At 36.6% G+C, this 20,607-nt stretch overlaps 1 protein-coding gene across 1 annotated transcript; it reads left to right on the top strand.

The window, feature by feature from the left end:
• The first annotated feature begins 1,712 nt into the window (after nt 1-1,712).
• Nucleotides 1,713-19,975, top strand: LOC125405576 (acidic mammalian chitinase-like). Its single transcript, XM_087897430.1, has 11 exons — nt 1,713-1,737; nt 2,907-2,936; nt 3,857-4,058; nt 13,415-13,471; nt 14,163-14,328; nt 16,982-17,106; nt 17,287-17,410; nt 17,697-17,882; nt 18,695-18,814; nt 18,901-19,039; nt 19,725-19,975. Exons 1-11 carry the CDS (start codon nt 1,713-1,715, stop codon nt 19,973-19,975), a joined length of 1,425 nt encoding a protein of 474 aa, XP_087753556.1.
• Nucleotides 19,976-20,607: the final 632 nt, after the last annotated feature.

The raw sequence follows: 20,607 nt of genomic DNA, 5'->3' as shown, positions 1-20,607 counted from the left end.
AGGAAGCTCTAAAGGGCCTCTTGGGCTTGGGAAGAGTCCTTAGAAATAGATAAGTACATATAACAGAGCACATGTGTTACAGAAGTACAGAGAGAGAAATTATGCAAGTAGATAGGTTTAAACTAGTATGATGTGGGGCATGAGCCTGAGAATATAATGTATGTGTGTGTTTGTGGGGACATACACAGGAGAGAAGCACCAAACAAAATTTAGGATGTATGAAAAACCACATGGAAATATATTACTTTGCAAACTAATAAACATGATTTTTTAAGGAAAGAGTTTTTTTTTGTAATTTTATTAAATTATAAAAGAGTTTTAAATTACGTGTGTATGGATGATGCTTCTAGAAGCCATAGTTATATAAACAAAAATTCCAGTGCTAAGCATGGGATACCTCAGTATGGCTGTTAATTAGGAAGGTCTTTGTAGTTCCCCAAACAATTTAAGGTTTTGCAATTACTCTTGGATAGTTAGACCTCATTTCTGAAGGAGCTAGATCCTTATACCGTATTGCTGAGAAACTAGATAATTTGACCCTATTGCTGAATGAACTGGATAGTGAGACTCTGTTGCTGAAGGACTAGATAGTTATACCCTACTGCTGTAGACACTAGGTAGAACTTTTTGCAGAAAAAATTAGATACTTAGACCCTATTGTTGAAGGAAGTAGATAGTTAGACCATATTGCTAAAGAAACTATATAGTTAGACTTGGAGACTTCAAGTTGGAACTCATGTGAAAGTTTTCACCTTTCATGTTTTGGAAGGTGCTGTGCAGGCTTCTGGTAAAGAAGAACCAATCATTTTACAAGGCAGTAGATAATGTGCACTATAATACTGATCTGTCAGGTAAGGTGCTCTTATTGGTAGAGTAGTGAAGTGACTGCCATGGAAGTAACCAAAAGCTTTGTAATTGGATATGAGGGCTGTTAGCCATAGGGAATTTATGTCTAGTGCTTTAACTATATCTACTTAAGAGCTTGGGGAATGTATTTCTATTGTTTTGCAAAATGCAAATGGTGTCAAACTGCCTTCTATATATTTATAGGTAAATATTAGTGTTATTTAAGAAATAGTGGATACATCTTGGCTAAAGTAGAATTTGAGTAGTAATGATCAATCAGAATTAATTTCCAATCCCTAAAGTTTTGAACCAATTTTCTTTATAATTATTGTTTGAAGTCAGTCCTAAGAACAGATAAAGGCAGAATATTTAGGAAGCATCTCCAAAAGGGGTAAAGTTTTTCAGTACTTACTGTACCTTTTACATGTGGATTCTCCATAAAAGATCATTTTAAAAACAGCAATAATTTCCAAAGATTTTCGGTGTCTACTTTGCAATAAGATCCTTCTTTAGTGCCAGGTACAAAATATCCACAAAATGAAACTTAACTTCAGTATATGAAAAGGTGTTTGTCCACACAGGGAAGTGCCAAAAAAGGTATTAAGTCTAAAGGTCACATTTAATGGATGTCCTACATGTCCTTCCTGAGGAGACATGGTGCTATTCATTTGACATGGGGAAGGAAAGGTGATGGCATTGATGACAGAATTAAGCAACCAAATCTGATGAAGAGATCTATGAATTTAATGATTAGTAATGTATACATCTTGGATAAACACTGTCCATTTAGAAACCTTTGTGATAAGTAGGCACTCAGATGGTATAATAAGCCATTCACAGCCTGCTATTACAGTACTGAAGGCACCATGGCCAAGCTCATTCTTGTTGCTGGTGAGTCTGTAGCCTTGCCTTGTGTCTGTCTTTCTCAGGATCTCGTAATCATGAAAGACTCATTACACTTCACCTCTATACTTTTCCTTCCTTTCTTCTCACTGCAAGTGTTCTTTCTTTACACAATCAGCTTTCCTCTTGTTCTCAAAGCTCATGCAACTGGCATGGCCACATAAGCAAGTGTCACTAACTTTTATTACTGTCTTTCTCTTTCCTCTCCCATTGAGTAATTTTTCCCCACACTTATCTTCCTGCATCACCTGTTTTAAATGATATTATGTTCATTTATTTCTTTATGACTTGGAACTAATTCCTTTGGAGGTAAAAACAGCAGGAATCCACATAGAGCCAAGCAAGTTGTCTTTGCTCTGCTTTTTTCTCCAGGATTATTTCTTATCTATCCTTTATAGTCCCGGTTAGAAGATGATGAAATACGTGTTCCTCTGAGACATTCAATCCAAGTGGTGGATTAAGTTGTTGTTAAGGCCCAGTTCATATCTAAAACTTGCTATCTGCTTTAAATTTGTGCTTTAGAAACTTTACTTTTGTCAAAAATTTTCAAAGGGATACCAAAGTCCAATGTATAAAAGAAACAGTGGCCCACTTCTCTTGACAGTGGTTCAAGCTTGTGGTTCCAGTACTCAGATGACACAGGCAGGAGTTCTCCATGTCAAGGCCAGATTAGCTATAGAGTGAGATGATCCTAAAAGAAAGTGCTCTACTGAAGCCAAGGAGAAGCTTCTGGAGGCTTGCATCATACATTCTCTAGCTAAACGTCTCTCAAGATGCTGCTAACATATTCCTGCTGCTCGACTTACTGCTTTGGAGGATGTCTTATCTCTTGAAGTTCAGAGCTCATCTCAGCTCTGAAAATGAGACACATCTGATGCATGGTCACTGAGTGCAGTGAATTTGGAGCAATTTCAATCAGCCCTGCTTTGTAGATAGTAGACTTACAAAAAAATCTTATGACTCAGAATGGAGAAAAGGGTGATGGGTATGCTTGATCAACTGGTAGAATGTAGATCAAAGAATGCTCACTGAAAAGATCGTCCTTTTACACAAGTCACAACACATGGTAAGTGGGATGAACCATAAGGCTCTAGAGTTATATCTGAAAGGATTCAGGCAGCTGGTTCAGAAAAAAATATGTATTTTTCTCTCACTAGGTCTGACCCTCCTGATGAATGCTTATCTGGGTAAGTCACTAATTCCATGTTTTATTGTTGACAAAATGATTAGCTACTGTAAAACTCAAATGTCTGAATACACATAAATTGATTGTCTGATTAATATAGTTAAAAATACATCCTGGTGAAGTCAGACTTCTTTCTTTCTGGGACCACCAGCTTCCCAATATTGATAGTGAGACTTATTATTAATTAATGGAAGCCTGGCCTTTAGCTTAGGCTTCTTACCAAATAACTCTATCACTTGAATTAACCTGTTTTTATTAGTCTACATTCTACTATGTGGCTTTTACCTGTCTCCCCTTCTGTATGCCTGACCCATTCCTCAACTCACTGGCGTCACTCTTTCATGTAGATTCTAACTGCCTGAGTTTCTCCTTCTGCCCAGAAGTCCCGCCTTTCCTTTCCTGTCTAGATTTTGGCCATTCAGATTCTTTATTAAAACAATCACAGTGACATAACTTCAGATTGTGTACAAATATCCAACAACAACCAAGTGTTACTCTATTTGGGAAATAAAACAAGATATAAAACAAGAGAGAGAGAGAGAGAGAGAGAGACAGAGAGACAGAGAGAGAGAGAGAAGGGTTTGTTTGGTGGAGGAGTAGACTTTTAGCTCAGTTGTTACTACTATCCTCTATAGCCCGACTACTTAAGAGTTTTTAAAATCTCATTCACTGAGCTTCATGGGACCACTGGACTTGAAGAACTATGAGTATTCCATCTTAGAAGAAGTCTAAGATTTTCCAAACTCTCAAAGAGAATATATACAATTTCTTAACTCATCTGTAAGAGTGCTCAACTAGTCACCTCCAGCTGGAGATTAGGCCTAGGAGGTGGGTGGGAGGGGGCGTAAGCAAAGCACAAACATTCATCATAGTTCAGTGATATCTATATTGGACCATTATCTTTATTTTTGACCACCACAGGGTCTGCCTACAAACTGGTATGTTACTTCTCCAACTGGGCCCAATATCGGCCAGGCCTAGGGCGTTTCACACCTGATAACATCGACCCTTGCCTGTGCACTCACCTGATCTATGCTTTTGCTGGGATGCAGAACAATGAGATCACCACTATAGAATGGAATGATGTAGAGTTCTACACAGCATTCAATGGCCTCAAAAACAGGTAAAAGAAATGGGTAAATATCTAAAACAGTATCATTTGAACCAGTTGTTGCTAAGACCTAGTTCCTTTGAAGATATTACTCAAAACTGACTATAATAAGTAAATGTTTATCGTCTATCTATCTATCTATCTATCTATCTATCTATCTATCTATCTATCTATCTATCTATCTATCATCTTTTACTTTTAAAAATAAATTTGAAGAATTTGTATAATGTATTCAAATCATATCAGTACCTTCTCAATATTCCTCAGATGCTCTCTCTTTCTCTACCTATATAACTTTATTGTCCTCATCTTTCTTTTAAAATCACATTGTCTAATGTGTGCTGTCTATATATTCTTGAGTGTGTGGGAATTCACTGGAATATGGTTTGCCTAGAAGAAGTCACATCACTCCCTCAGAACCTATCATTTGGCACCAGTGCTTCAGCTAGAGATATGATCTTTTGCCCACCTTCCCTTTCCATGGTGGTATTTAGTCTGGCTTGAGATCTTGGAAGTCTTGTGCAGGGTATTCCACCTGCAGTGAAGTGTATTCATATGTGCAACTTCCCTGTTGTTTCTGGAAAACACTTTTACTGTAGTCCACCATCTCTGCTTCTTTCTACCCCCTCTTCTGTGATATTTCCCTGTTTGACTTATAACCTGGTCCACATGATGAAACTCATAAAGGCATTATTGTCAGGACCAAGAACCTGTGAACAGACAGGTCCTTTTGATTTCTTGTTGATACAAATGGTTTTCAAAATATGATACAATGGTATGAATTGTAGGTCCTATGTTGTAGAGATAAGCTCTGAATTCATTCTTTCTAACTCACTCAAAGTTTGTATTGCTTTCCAACATTTCTTTAATCCTTTCTTCCCATGTTTAAACATTATAACTTCAGAATCATAGTTTTTGTTTCATTTTATTATATTTTATTTTGACATGTTTAGCTATCTTTTAGAAGCCTATTCTTTTCTAATAATAGAAAGGGAGTGAATACAGAGAGAAGAGTAAAGGTGAAGGAGTGGGATTTGCTGAGGGGGGATAAACAATAATCAGGGTATATTGTATGAGAATGGAATCTATTTTCAATAAAATCAAAAGATAAAATTCTGCCATCTACTTATATGAGTTCAAATATTTTAGATACTGCTCATAACTGAGATCTTGTATTATTTGTTAATCTGTGTCTTGTTAATTTCAGTTAACATATCTTCAGAGTTAAAAATTTTGTGACAAATGTCAGATTTTATTCTTTTAAAGACTGAATAACATAGTATATTGCATATAATAGTACATAATTTTTAAAGTTCCATTCTTTTTTAGACATTTGCAATGATTATGTACCTTAAATAACTAAGAATAATGCTACAATGAATGTTGAAGTGCTATTATTGACAATATAGCTTATCTACTCTGCTTTTGATAAAATGTACTCTCAATCCTGTTTAAGTTTGGATTTCTCTTATGAGTAATGATCAAACTATTTTTATATATCTTTAGGACATTTATATTATTTTTTGAAAACGTCTATTCAGGGTCTTCTCCCTTTTACAATTAGGTTGTTTCCTTGCTATTGAGATGAGTTCTTGATATGTTTGTGATAGCATCCTTAGTAAGATCAACAGTTTTCAGATATTTTCTCCATTTTATTAAGGTGAAAATCAATTTACTTCAAGATCCAGTCAATCACTCATGGTTATATACTCAATGAACTCTACATTGTACTTTGAGATATTTGCTTATCCATGGTCACGGCTGTTCTATTCATAATAGCCAGAAAAAGGGAAACAGCCTGGTTGTCCATCAACTTATGAGCATATAATAAAAATATTACACATTTATACAATATAGTATTATTCAACTGTTAAGAAAAATGAAATTTGTGCTAAATGCATGAAGTCAGAAACTATTACCCTGAGCAAGGTAACCCAGACCAAAACATAATCATCACATATTTTCTCTTATATGTGGATGCTTGACTTTAAGCTTTTCATATGTGTGCTTCATCTGTACAGCCACAGAGAGTAGGTAATTTAAGGGGATCAGGCAAAAGCATACACTGTTCCAAAGAAAAGACATAGAATATAGTTTTATAAAGAGATAAAAGTAATATAGAATAGGAAGATTAACTCCTGGAGGGGATGGTGGGCCAAATAAAGGAGAGAATAAGGGAATGACAATCTACACTAAAGGCTTTTTGACAAATCATATGGAAACCTACTAGTATAGAGATTATATATATACATATATATATATTAGATTACACATTATATATAAAGATATTTTTCTTTTATTGAAGATAGATTCTTTTATTATACAATATATCAAGATTACAATTTCCCCTTCCCCTTCTTCTCCCATTCTTCCCTACTTCTTTTCCCCAGAAGACCTACTCCCTTTCTGTCTTTCATTAGAAAAGAAAAGTCTTCTAAGAGATAATAATTAAACGTGACAAAAATAAGATATAATAAGGTAAAGGAAAGACTACCATATTGAAGTTGGACATGGAAAACCAACAGTAGGTAAAGAGTATGAAACACAGTCTCAAGAATCACAGCTCTATTTACTTTCACAGTGAGGAGTACCATAATATACTAAACTAATAGTTATAATATATATGAAGAGGATGTGTTTTAGGCCACTGTAGGCATGTGATTGTTGTTTCAGTCTCTATGAACTTATATGTGCTTGTTTAGTTGATTCAGAAGTCCTTGGTCTCCTGGTGTCCTCTATCTCCTCTTGATTTTAGAACCTTTTTGCCAGCCTGATGGTGTTGGCACATGCCATTAATCCCAGACATCAGGAGGCAGATTCAGGCAGATTTCAATAAGTTCAAGATTCACTTGGTCTACAGAATGAGTTACAGGACAGCCAAAGCTACACAGAAAAATTCTGCTTCAAAAAACAAAACAAAACAAAAAATGAATCTGCCTCTTATTTGGCAGGATTCCCTGAGGTCAGAGGGGAGGGACTTGATGGAGACCTCTCAGTTACACTTTCTCAATGTATAATGTCTGACTGTTGTCTCTAACTTTGTTTCCATCTGCTGCCAGAAGAAGTCTTCTTGATGATGATTGGATAAGATCTATGACTATAGCAGAATACTATTGGGAGTAATTTTATTTGTATTTATTTCTTTATTTATAGATCTGTAGTGTTTTGTTTTACCCTAGTTCTTCAAGCTATCTATTCTCGGGTTCTTCCCCACCCTAGAAGTGTCAGGTATGAGTTCCTTTTTGTAGAGTGGGCCTTAGGTCAAATCAGACATTTGTTGGCTTCTTGCAGAAATTCTGTGCCACTATTGTCCTAACATATTTTGTAGCAGGACAGATTGTAGGTCGAAGATTTTGTGCCTGTGTTGTTGTCCATGTTTGTGTTTCAGTAGCCTGCAAAGTACTTTCCCACACCAAAGAGACTAGGACACAGGGCTGAAAGCTACATGTGGGCACCAGCTCAACTTTTCCAGGTTTGATGAGATGTGTGGATGTTTTCCTTGGCAATGGGTCCCCACTGTTAGTTTGTTGAAAGTGGCCTTTTGTTTTAGCAACATCCTGGGGATATTTGGAGATTTCAATGGGATACCCTTGGGCAACAACTCAATTGAATGTAACCAGTCCTACCACTGAATACCTTACCTGGCTAAAGGTGTTGAACAGTTGAGATATCATATGTCCCATTATTAGTAATCCTCATGAGGATTATCCTTATAGATTTGAGGAAATTTCCATTTTATTAGGTTCCTACCTAACAATCCAAAATTTCTCTCCCTCTTCTAACTGTGTTATTGGGACTTTTTCTCTCCTACTAGTCAGGTCCCAAAGCATGGACACTTTCTTAATTATGAAAGCTCAGTCAATAGCTTAGGTTGGTTTCTAACTAGCTCCTAGAACTTACATTATCCCATTTCCTTTAATTTGCATGTTGCCTTATAGCCTTCGGCTTGTTAACTCATCTACATGACCTTCTTGTTCTGTGTCTGGCTGGTAATTCTTCCCTTCTTTATCCAAACATTGTCTCTGCCCTGAAAATTCTGCCAAGTTCTTGGCCATTTAGCTTTTTATTAAACCAAACACAGTGACATATATATATATATATATATATATATATATATATATATATATATATATATCTCACAACATTTGCCCTTTTTTATAAAGGAAAAGGAAAGGTTTTAACTCTGAGATAGTATAACTATATACAATTAGAACAATTATTATGTATACAACATTCTGCCTCCATGTATTCCTGAACACCAGAAGGGGGTGCCTGATCTCATTATAGATGGTTGTGAGCCACCATTTGGTTGTTTGGAGTTGAACTCAGAACCTTTGGAAGAGCAGCCAGTGTTCTTAACCTCTGAGCCATCTCAGAGGTTAATAAAATAACAATTATCAGGTAAAAATTACATTCACAATGTCTATTCATATGTATTTTGTAATTTCAAAGAAAATATTCCATTATTTATCCTGTCTTGGTAAGTACAAAGTTTTGTACCTAATTTACCTTTTATCATAACTAAGAAAAAAATATAACTTCAACACTCCAGTCTTCAACTCCATCAAAGATCCAAGAATGATACAATTTTTCAAAAATATAGAAATGACAGAGATAACTATCTACCTGGTTAATCACCAAAATTCCTCTGCAACATTGGGACATCCAACCTTTGGCATACATATCTGGAATATTTATCAGACTTTTCTATAAAGCAGGAATTTTGAAGGGCTACTTGCTTTATCTTGGCAATTTTGACAGTCTTTTTCCTTTGTGTCCTGCTTAACCAGTTTGTATAGTATACTGTCAGTAGTCAAGGCTAAGAGTAGTTTCTTGTCCAAATGGTTAGTTTTGTCATATTGAAAGCAAACTTTATGTGGAGTTTCTTTGATGTCCATTATCTTCTCTCAAGTAAATTGATGCTGCCAGGAGCAGATGTGTCTCACTGACATAAAAAGCCCTATGTTAAGAAAATATTTTAAATGCCATATTCTGTATGCCATTGAAGTGTTTGAAGACCATCTATCTATCTAAAACTTACCTCTGTTTTGCTTTGAAAACATACCTAACATGACTATGAGTTTGATTGTATAGGTGACTATTAACCTGCATTTGTTTATTTACCTAAATAGTTTGTAATAATAACTTGAAACGACTAGAAATTTACCTTAGGTTGTTAAATGATCAGCATAGGCACAATATCTTAAAGAAGTGTAGAAACATATATAGCAAGTTCTAAAAAAAACTTTAAATTTGCATCATATAGAATATGAATATATCAAAAATCTATACCAATGTGAAATATTTGAGACTGAAGGATATTCAAAAATAGATTCAACAAACCACCCCTTTATTTCATCATTTTATACTGTATTTGCCCCTTTTTCTCTTCATAAAGAGATTCCTGAATCTAATCTCTTTTTTTCCTATGACCAGTCACAGTTTGTAACCAAGACTTCTAAACAATGACAAACACTCATAACCCACAGAACGACCAAAATAGACCCACCCTGTCTCTTGCTCTGGAAACACATAAACTTTTAGAGGCAATCTACATTAAGACAAGTATGGTCTGTGCATTATACACAAGCTAGTCAAAGATGATGTTTTTGTTCATGTCTGAACAGGTAAAATATATGTCACCTGTCTTGTTATTTTAGGTTTATTTCCTTATGTCTGTAACTAGGACTTTCAGGGATTCTTTCCTGATCAAATCTAATCTCTATCATCCTTGAATGAACCTACAGCCTTTCATTTTCTGTGGAAACAAAAACACAACCTCTTCCTCAATGTAATACATATTTTTGACTTCCATTTTGAAGTTAAGGCTTTTAAAAATATATACATTGGTTTAACTTAGTAGTTTTTATAATCAGTGTCTCTCAGTAGGTACTTTTGCTCATCAACAATCAAAAAATTTAATGTTAATACAACATCACACAGGATCCAGAAATCCAGTGAATTTTTTAATCTCTTTGTGAATCAATCATTTCTTTATTATTTATAAACAATTTCCTTTTTCTATGATTGTCTATACCCATTTTCTTTCATAACTCTATGCATATTTTATAACACATTGTAACCTGTTTAGAAGTTTTCCCATAAGAACCTGCTTTACTCTGTATCTGTAACCTTTTTGTCTTCATAAGCAAAATTTTAAACTGCCAAACTGCTTAGTTTACAGCAAGCTGGGAGTTCAAGCCCACAGGCTGTGGTTAGGAGATTCATCTTAAGAGAGAGACTTTGAGATTATGAAGCCATGTTCTTCTCTATTTTTAAGCTTTCTTAGGTATTATGTGGAAATATGTACCCAGACATTGAGAATCATTTGTAGTTGGACTTTTTATATCCTACCAGCCAGCTTTCTCAAGGACAAAACAGAGACTTATCAATTATGAAAGCTTGACTGAAAGCTTAGGCTTGTTTCTAACTAGCTCTTAGAACTTAAGTTAACGATTTCTATTAACTTATGTGCTGCCACATAGCTCATGGCTTGTTACCTTATCTCTCTCATCACCTACTTCCTCTGTGTCTGGCTGGAAACTCCACCCTTCCTCTTCCCAACATTCTCTCTGCCCTGAATATCCTGCCTAGTTATGGGTCACTTAGCTTTATATTAAACCATTAACAGTGATATATCTTTACACAGAATAATCATATATTTTGCAACACAGCTGTCTCTTCCCACATGCTCCCTCTCTACCTTACATCTCTCTTACATGATTTCCCCACTCCCATCTTCAACCTTAATCTGCCCACAAAACCTATTTTATTCTCCGTCCCTGGGAGATGCCTGCATCTACGGTAGAATCTTCTTCTTTACATAACCTTTCTGGGTCTATGGGCTGTAGTATGGTTATAATTTACTTAATTGCTAACATTCCCTTATAAGTATATTAATCCTTTTTTTTTGTTTTTTGTGGGTCTGCGTAATCAGTGTGATTTTTCTAGCTCCATCCTTATGATGAACATATTGTGTTTTTTCTTAATTCCTTTATTCCCTTTTAGTGGAGTAGCTTTAATTTTATGTAATTCTAGTGTTCCTATTGCAGTTCCTACCCATGCAGCAGTCACAATGTAGCCATTCCAGTCATAAGAACTCATCCCCCCCCACAAAGAGATCAGTGCTTAGTGAATCTATCATGGACCTCTCCTCATGTTCCCTATATTTCTTCTAGTAGTTTTATAGTTTTGAGTCTTATATTTAGCTCACCATTGTACCTTGAGTTAGTTTTTTTTTTTAAAAATTTGGTAAGAGGGATGATTCAAATTAATTCTTCTGTTTGTGGGCAAAACTGTATCTATTAAGCTCTGATACATGAGGGTAATGCTTCTGGTCCAGGAGCCTCAATTCAAGTACCAAGGATGTAGATAACTTTTCTACATATTATTCTAATATTGGCTGCTGCAGTCAGTATTAATATATATGTAATACATTTAAAATATTAAATTATTTTAAATAAAATAAAAATTAAGTTAAATTAATAAAAAATTTAAAAATATGTGTTTGATGATTTGTTCTTTTCTGTCTTTATGTAATTTGGAATTTCTGTCCATGAAAATGCAAATCGTCTTTATACACTGCAAGAGGAAATAAGAAACAGAGGATTTTAAAATTAGACATGTTTGAGTTCAAGAATAGAAGAATTTGCTGTATTTTGATAGCATTCCCTTTGTTTTCTTTCAAAATTTTTATTTTATTTTTATGTGTGCATGTGTGCGTGTGTGTGTGTGTGTGTGTGTGTGTGTGTGTGTGCGCTCTTGTAGCCAATTCCAGGTGAATTCAGGAATATAAATACGACATTGGATTCCCTGGATATGTAATTACAGGTCGTTAGTTGCGTTGTGAGTCACCTGATGTGAGTGCTGGAAAACTGGAGTTTGATTACTGCAATACCAGCATGTGCTCACAAAGACTGAGCATCTTCTCCAGTCATGGGTTATTTGCATTAAAATTACACGGGTCTCTTGATAAAAATGTCTGTCTTCACCCTAAAGCAGAGGTTCTCAACCTGTGGGTTGTTATTCCTTTGAGGGGTGAATGCCCCTCTCACAGGGGTTTCCTTTTTATTGTTTTTCTTGAATTATACATTTTTCTTCACCCTTTTCTTCCTCCCCTTCCCTTCTACCTTCTCCCATTACTCCACACTGCCAAGTTACTCAGGAGACCTTGTCTTTTTTATCCTTCCTATGCAGATCCATGTATGTCTCTCTTGGGGGTACCCTTTGTTGTCTTCGTTCTCTGGGGTTGTGGGCTGTAGGTTGATTTTTCTTACCTTTCTGTACATAATATATTTGTCTTTCTTGGCCTGGGTTACCTCACTCAGTATGACTTTTCTAGATCCACCTATTTGTCTGCAAATTTCAAGATGTCACTATTTTTTACTGGTGTGTAGTACTCTATTGTGTAAATGTACCATATCTTCTTTATCCATTCTTCAGTTGAGGGGTACATAGGTTGTCTCCAGGTTCTGGCTATTACGAATAATGTTGCTTTGAACACAGTTGAGCATCTGTCCTTGTGGTATGGTTGAGTATCCTTTGCGTATATACCCAACAACAGTATTGCTGGGTCTTGAGCTAGATTATTTCCTTATTTTCTGAGAAATTGCCATACTGTTTCCCAAAGTGGTTGTACAAGTTTGCACTCCCATCAATGGAAGAGCAGTCATGAGACAATTAGAAATACCAGATATTTTCATTACAGTATATAATGGCAATATTACAGCTAAGAAGTAGCAATGAAATAACTTTATGTTTGGGCGTCACCACAATATGAGGAACTGTTTGAAAGGGTCACAGCATTAGGAAGGTCGAGAAGCACTGTCCTAAAGTAATATTGTCAGAAACTTAGGGGAAAGGAAAATAAAGCTAGAGTTTTCATGTCCTCTCATAATCCTTGCTCTTAATTCTCATGATTCAGACATTTCATAATCACCATTCCCATTTATATTTGTAAAGTCAAGTCAATTAATTTATATTAATTTTTACCAAGTGTAATAAAGTAAGTATGCTTTAGCATTATTCAACACTTTATCTGATGAAACAGCAAGGAAGTAATTATGCTTTTAAGTTATGTGTAGTACAAATACTCTTAGTACAAGACAATAAGACTGAAGAGTTGCTTAATTCTGATTTCTCTGAGGGCTCTGACCTCTTTTATGGTGGCAATAAAGTTTCAGTAGTGGAATAAAATACTTCAAATAACTTTTCAGCAGACAGTACTACACCAACCCTACTCTGAATAGTTTTATTTTTTTATTTTTTTTCTGAATAGTTTTAGAAGACCCAATACTATAAACAGCAATGCTATTTTAAATGGCAGGACCAAGAATTTAAAAATTTCTCTGTCTTGTTTTGCTTTAAAGGAATAGCAAATTGAAAACCCTATTGGCCATTGGAGGCTGGAACTTTGGATCTGCCCCGTAAGTTTTCTTTAGATAAACAACTGTACATTAAAAGCAATGTAGTTCAAGGATGATCCTTGTCTTTTTAGATTTCAAAACTCCAGATGCAAATTAAGGACCTCCATTAAATTAAGGTCTAACTTAATAAATTACCATGCAATTTCATTAATTATTATTAGAAAATTTTTGGATGATTATTGTGGCTTTCCTAGGGTTAAATTTGGATGGATGTTTTGGGATGCCATCCTCTGAGTTTTAGTCGCTTGCTTCAGAAAAAGCCTCTTCATAAAGTATATTGAAGACACAAGGTCTGATGAAGGTTGTGTGTATCTTTTGTCTGTCTTTCTTAAAAAGAAAAAGGAGATCACATATGTGAAGAAGACTTACTTGAATACACATGAACTGGGGGCTTTTATGAAGACACAACATTATCTGTGAACTAAGTTGGTTAAGTATTGAAAACAATAAGGCCCATTTTTAAAAACAATCTGGGTTGGGAGTGGGGATGAATATAAGCTAATGGATACTGAGATACAGTGTCTGGCAAGAGTAATGATTGCAAAGAGAGAACCCTGGAATGAACTTTAATTCTCAATCATGTCCTGGGTAAGGACTGTGAGTAAGAAACTGAACTGAACTGCAAACTGTTTTTATTCTGGTGTGTAAAGAATGTCAAGGTCTAATTCTGCCTTATTTTGGTTTGTCTCAGCTTCACTGCCATGGTCTCCACTTCCCAGAACCGTAAGACTTTCATCACTTCAGCAATCAAATTCCTGCACCAGTATGGGTTTGATGGACTGGATCTGGGCTGGGAATACCCAGGCTTTCTTGGGAGCCCTCCTGAGGACAAGCATCTCTTCACGGTCCTGGTGAAGGTGAGAAAAGTGGGAAGAGATGATATCCCTATAATTCAAAACCTATTTTTCCCAAGGATAACTGTGTGCTTGCAAACCAAACATGTCTTAATATTTATGGAATCTTAACATAGTAAAATTTATTAGATACCATGTACTCCTTGAACAAGCTATATATTGGACATTACTCTACATGTTGTTTTTCAAAACCACAATTCATTTCATCTTGACTTTTACTCTATATGTTCCCTAAGCATTATGGTCTTTGTTTTACAGATAAATAATTAAGGTACTGAAAATACGTAAGTAAGTTGAACATCACACAGATAGTGTCACAAATACCTGTGCTTTCTGTTATTGAGTCATTGCTAAAAACTGTCTACTGTTATTGAGGAATCTATGCTATGTGCCAGTTATTTGGTAAAAGCAAAACTAAGGATAAGGCAGAATCTTGAGTATAAAGAACACATATCTGAGGAATGAAGCATAAACAATAACTCTAGCATATTTTGATAAATACTGATGTAATAATGGTCTACAAACTCCAAAACCAAATGAGGAGTTACCTGATTCAGCTCTTGGGAAAAGTCACAAGAATCTTTCTAGGTAAAGTGTTGCTGGACCTCACTGAGAAAACTTGGTGTTATCCAATTCAGTGAGGGTAGAAATCACACAAGAGAAGACAGATTTGTGTGTGCAAGTGAGGAATGAGTTTCAAGCCCGTGAGAACAAATAGGTGGCAAGAATCAGATCATGTGGAGACTTTTATGCTAAGTTAAAGAATTCTGAACTTACCTAAGGATAATATAGATATTTGAAATATTTCATGGCCAATAAATATGACAAGGCTTGTAACTTTGGAATAGTTATTTGTGGATTACTATGAATCATGAATTGGGAGTGCAGAGGCAGGATAAAGCAGAAGTTCAAGGAAGTAAGTGAAGCAAGAGGTGACCAAGGTCCCCCTAGTGGCCTTAAGACTGGAAGAAGCGAATATTTTCTTCATCAATTCATGTGTCAGATGCTGCCAAACAATCTCTTTCTACACTATTACTCTCATTTGCTAATCAAAAGCTGGTTGGCTGATAGCTAGCTGGGCAGGAAGATATTGAGTGTGAGAGCCAGAGTAGAAGCATTTTGGGAAGAAGAAGGGCAAACACAGAGAGTTACCAGAGATAAGCAAAATGAAAATGTTAGACTGAGAAAAGTTTACCAAGCCACATGGCTAAACAGAGATAAGAGTGATTTATTAATGAAAGAGTAAGAGTTAGTTAGTAACAAGCCTGAGGTATTGTCTGAGCATTTTTGAATAATATTAATCCTCTGGTTTGGCTATTGGGTATTAATCAGTAGAGATAGGTTAACATCTGTTAACAATCAGGTCATCAGCTGGCTTCATAATAACTTCAATTTTGGACTAGCAAGATGTCTCAGGAGGTAATGATTTTTGGCCAAACATGAACAACTGAATTCCAATTTCTAGAACCCATATTAGGCGAAATGCAGTAACACACACCTGCAATCCTCCTATAGAGATTGGAGGCAGAGACAGGAGTATTGGCCAACACAATAGCAAAGAACAAAATAAACGGCCTCAAGGAAGGTAGAAGTTGAGATTGGCACCTATATTGCGTACATGTATGTGGGCGTTCCTCAGACACTGTCCACCTTGTGACAGTTTCTCAGTCACTAATAAAAAAATGAATGGTACAGGCCTGTTGGCCAGTGAATCCTAGGATCTATCTGTCTCAGTTTCATCAACACCAAGACTAACAAAAATGTGCCACTTTGTTTTGCTTAAACATTTTATGTGCGTTCTGTGGGAATTGAGCTCTTGAACCCAGGTCCTTCTGCCTGCCTGGTAAGTACTTTAGCCACTGAGATATTTTCATAGGCTCACTTTAGTTTTTGTTGAATAGCTCCAAAGATCAGAGATAACACCCTTTTTCTTAGCTGAAACATTACTAGTATAAATTATAACATCTAATTATTGGCTGCAGTTATGCTCAGTGAAGTAACAGCGAATAAAACCACCGATATTGCAGTATCTGGGTTTACCATTTGAAGACAGACAGAACAATCTGCTTATATTCTTCTTCTTCCAGTAAAATATTTCATTTTTAAACTATAACCTACACAGCAATGTTCAGAGGTATCCCTGGAATGTTCTCTAGTGACATTATCCAAGCTCAACTCAGTGTTCCAAACACATGAGAGTCATACAGAATGCAGGTGAACTAACATCTGTCACTGATTTGGACCTGTCACCCAGACATTGCCCCTTCCCCACTTGCTAATGCAGTACTTTCTTGAATGATGTGTTGGTGTTGTAAGGTGTATGGAAGCAACTTTCTATACTGCTGACAACTAGATAAAGGGCACCAATGAGAGTGCAGCTTCAGCAGGGTGTGATATGGGACCTAGGAACTGGTCATGACCCAGACATTAACTTTCTCTGGTACTCCACTGAAAATTTCCTACTGTCGTGCATTTTGCATAGCTGTAACTTTTAAAATTAATATCATCTGTTCTATTGGCATTATTAAGATATTGAAAGACTAATGTCAGACAAAATAGTTGAAGTACTTTAGAGAAGAAAGACACTGTGAAAATATGTATTTATTATATATATGTCTCTGAAACTAACTTCAAATATGCTTGCCTTGTTCCACAGGAAATTCATGAAAATTTTGAGAAGGAGGCTAAGGAGAACAACAATACAAGGTTGATGATTACTGCAGCTGTAGCTGCTGGCATTTCTAACACTGAAGCTGGCTATGAGATCCGTGAACTTTCCCAGTGAGTGATGTACTTGTTCTAAACTTCTGTGGGAACTATTAAAGTACTGCAGTTGTCTGTCTAGAGATGTCTTGCACTCAAAAGACATTGCTCGTGTACTTGCTTTGGAAAAGGTGTATTTGTCTGCATAGATGTAAGAAACAGTTTTCAGAAATGATTTTAAATCTTACTACCTGTCAGGTACCTAGATCACATCCATATCATGACATATGACCTCCATGGCTCCTGGGATGGCTACACAGAAGAGAACAGTCCCCTCTACAAATACCCTACTGACACTGGCAGCAATGCTTACCTCAGTGTGGTAAGACCCTACAGGAATACAGACTGGGGGGTAAAGTGAGTCATATGGAAATAAGGCCCCCCAATTATGCAAGTTCAACAACTGTCCAATTTATATAATGATCTTAAGTTACAGGCCATATCTCATGAACTATAATTTCATCAAAAATTTTTGAAAATAAAATATTAAGAAATAAATCCATTGGTTATGAACATCATATAATTTGCCTGCTAAAATAGGGAGCTAATATAATTAAATACTGACCAGTGACTTATTGGGTCCTGTACCTAACCTACTGTCATTACAGGATTATGCCATGAATTACTGGAAGAACAATGGAGCCCCAGCTGAGAAGCTCATTGTTGGATTCCCAGAATATGGACACAATTTCCTCCTGAGCAATCCCTCCAAAAATGGAATTGGTGCCCCTACCTCTGGTGCTGGCCCTGCTGGACCCTATACCAGGGAGGCTGGGTTCTGGGCCTACTATGAGGTCAGTAGATTGGCTGTCTATTGCTCTGTGAATTTCACACTCAACATTTTACATAGCCTTCAATTTAGTATCTCCTGGATCTGAATGTTCATTTTGGCTATTACCTACCTGTAGTAAGCAGTTCACTCTTGGTGCTGTATGTTTGGAAAACATACTTCTATATTTAATCCAAATAATGTTCCTATAAGCAAAAGATCATGCTACTAAAAACAGTTACATTAGCATAGAAAGAAACCCAATAAACATATTTCTCATTCTACTATGGGTTCCAATATTCTAGTACTAAAATATGGATAAAAACAATTTGATAAATAACTCACTCTGGGAATGTAGCTCAGTGGTACAGCATTTACCTAGAATGAAAACAGCCCTGAATTTAATCTCTAGTTGCATAGGACAAAACAAAGTAGGACCATGTTGTACAATACTTTTCATGAAAAATTTTCCCAGGTTTGGTTGTTCATTCCTTTAATTTGAACATTCAGAAATCTGAAGCAGGATAATCCTAATTCCAAAACGAAGTATAGCCAGAGACAACCTTAAAAATAGAAGTCTAAAAAAAAAAATAAAAAAAATAGAAGTCTAGGGGTGTGATACAGCTCAGTGAGAGAGTCTGTATTGAGCATGTACATGTCTTGGGCCCTATCGCCACCACTGCCATGATGAAGACAACTCATTGTTTTTGTACCACAAACAAAACTGAATCATAAAATTGAGGTAACCCCAACTGAAGGTAAGAAAGGAAAGACATCAATGTTTCTCTCTTTCATGGAATTAATATGTGAAGGATTTAAATCTCTTGATGTTTACAGATTTGCACCTTCCTGAGAAATGGAGCCACTGAAGTCTGGGATGCCCCTCAGGAAGCACCCTATGCCTATAAAAGCAATGAGTGGGTCCGCTATGACAATATCAGAAGCTTCAGTGTCAAGGTAAGGTCAGTTCCTTGGGTTTGCTGACATCACAGCACCAAGTCTCAGGAAATCAAATTAACCTTTCACCTTCAATCTTTAAACAGGCTAAGTGGCTTAAGCAGAACAATTTTGGAGGCGCCATGATCTGGGCCATTGATCTTGATGACTTCACTGGCTCTTTCTGTGACCAAGGCAAATTCCCTCTGACCTCTACTCTGAATAAAGCCCTGGGTGTGTCTACAAGTAAGTGACAACCTGAATATGCAGATGGAGTGTTTCTAATGTCCCTTTATCAATACAAAGGCAGGCTTGACATACTCACCACCACTGCATGGGGTCTACTCTTCCCATTCCATTCCATTGTTCTTGCCCAGGTGACCTTTCCTCAACTTCTAAGGCATTTTTGGGAAACCAGACCTAACATTGAGTTTGTGGGAAAAATTTCCTAGGACTTCAACGTTTGTAAGAGTCTCCAGAAATTGTGCTTATCTTTAGCATACAAATCTCTGTGTGTCCATTAATGAGTGTGTGTGTGTCTCTCATTCAATGTCCTGCTTAGCCTCCTGGAAAAATTAACAGGAAGCCATGCCAGTGCTCTGATTTATCTACCCCTCAGGGAATGTCTCCATTTCCCTAACTGTTTCTAGAATTCTTTTCTCAGAGGTATTATATTTAGATCTTCAAAGCATTTGTATGTATTAATTATTGAATGTCTTGGATGACAAAGGAGACATAAATGGAAAGTAGGACTTGATCCACACTTTTTCTTAGTTCCTGATCTGTAATTGTCTTTGAGTCTCTTCAGTTGTGAGATTGCAGCTAATTGCATCTTCTCCTGGGAATAATGTACATAGTTTTCTTTACTTACACTTGAAGCTCATAGGCACAGCAGGATCCCCTCTCTACTCTCTCTATTTGTATATTTTAGGCTGCACAGCCCCTGATGTGCCTCCTGAGCCAGTGACTTCTCCTCCAGGAAACAGAAGTAGGAGCAGGAGTGGGTGTGGGTGTGGGTGCTCTGGATGCTGTGGATTCTGTGCTGGCAAAGCTGATGGCCTGTACCCTGTGGCCGATGACAGACATGCCTTCTGGCACTGCTCCAATGGAAACACATACCTTAAGAATTGTCCAGCATGCCTTGTCTTTGATACCAGTTGTACTTGCTGCAACTGGCCTTGAACTTGACTGTGCTACTTTCTTTCCAAATTTCTGCGCTTTTCTTTAGTTCTTGCCAAAGACATCTTGCTTCCATCTAAAGCTATATAATAAAATCAGCTGCCAAAATATGGGTTTCCTTGATTTTTATGATTTAGTGGAAAACTTTTCTCCATTCAAAATACCAGCGGTGTGTGTGAGAAAGCAGAGGAAAGAAGAGAAGAGGGGGGAAGAGAGAGAGAGAGAGAGAGAGAGAGAGAGAGAGAGAGAGAGAGAGAGAGGTGACTACATGATGGAGCCAGGAATCCTGTATTTTTCTATTTTTCCATGTTAATGTGCATGACAGTTTAGACTCTGGAAGACCTCTGAAGCTTGGTGATGGCTCAGTAGCCTAGAGAGTATTTTCTCCAGCTCTAGACAATACACAGTGCTGCCTGAATTGCTGATGAATGATTCAAGACTTTCTCTCATTACTCTTGGGGATATGTTGTTGTTCTAGCATCCCTGGAGTTGGAAGCAGTGGCTAGGTACATGCCATAGACTCCTCTTTGAATGTCTGCCTAACAAAGAGACTTGTAGGTGCTTTTATCAAGAGTATCAAACTAAATCCAAATGATTTAATGTTTCTTTAGAGCTTCACCAGAGAAGCTTTGTTT

This window comes from Myodes glareolus, chromosome 17, assembly GCF_982192425.1.
Source record: "Myodes glareolus chromosome 17, mMyoGla1.1, whole genome shotgun sequence".
NCBI classification, from domain to species: domain Eukaryota; kingdom Metazoa; phylum Chordata; class Mammalia; order Rodentia; family Cricetidae; genus Myodes; species Myodes glareolus.
This window is presented reverse-complemented; position numbering and strand designations above follow the sequence as displayed.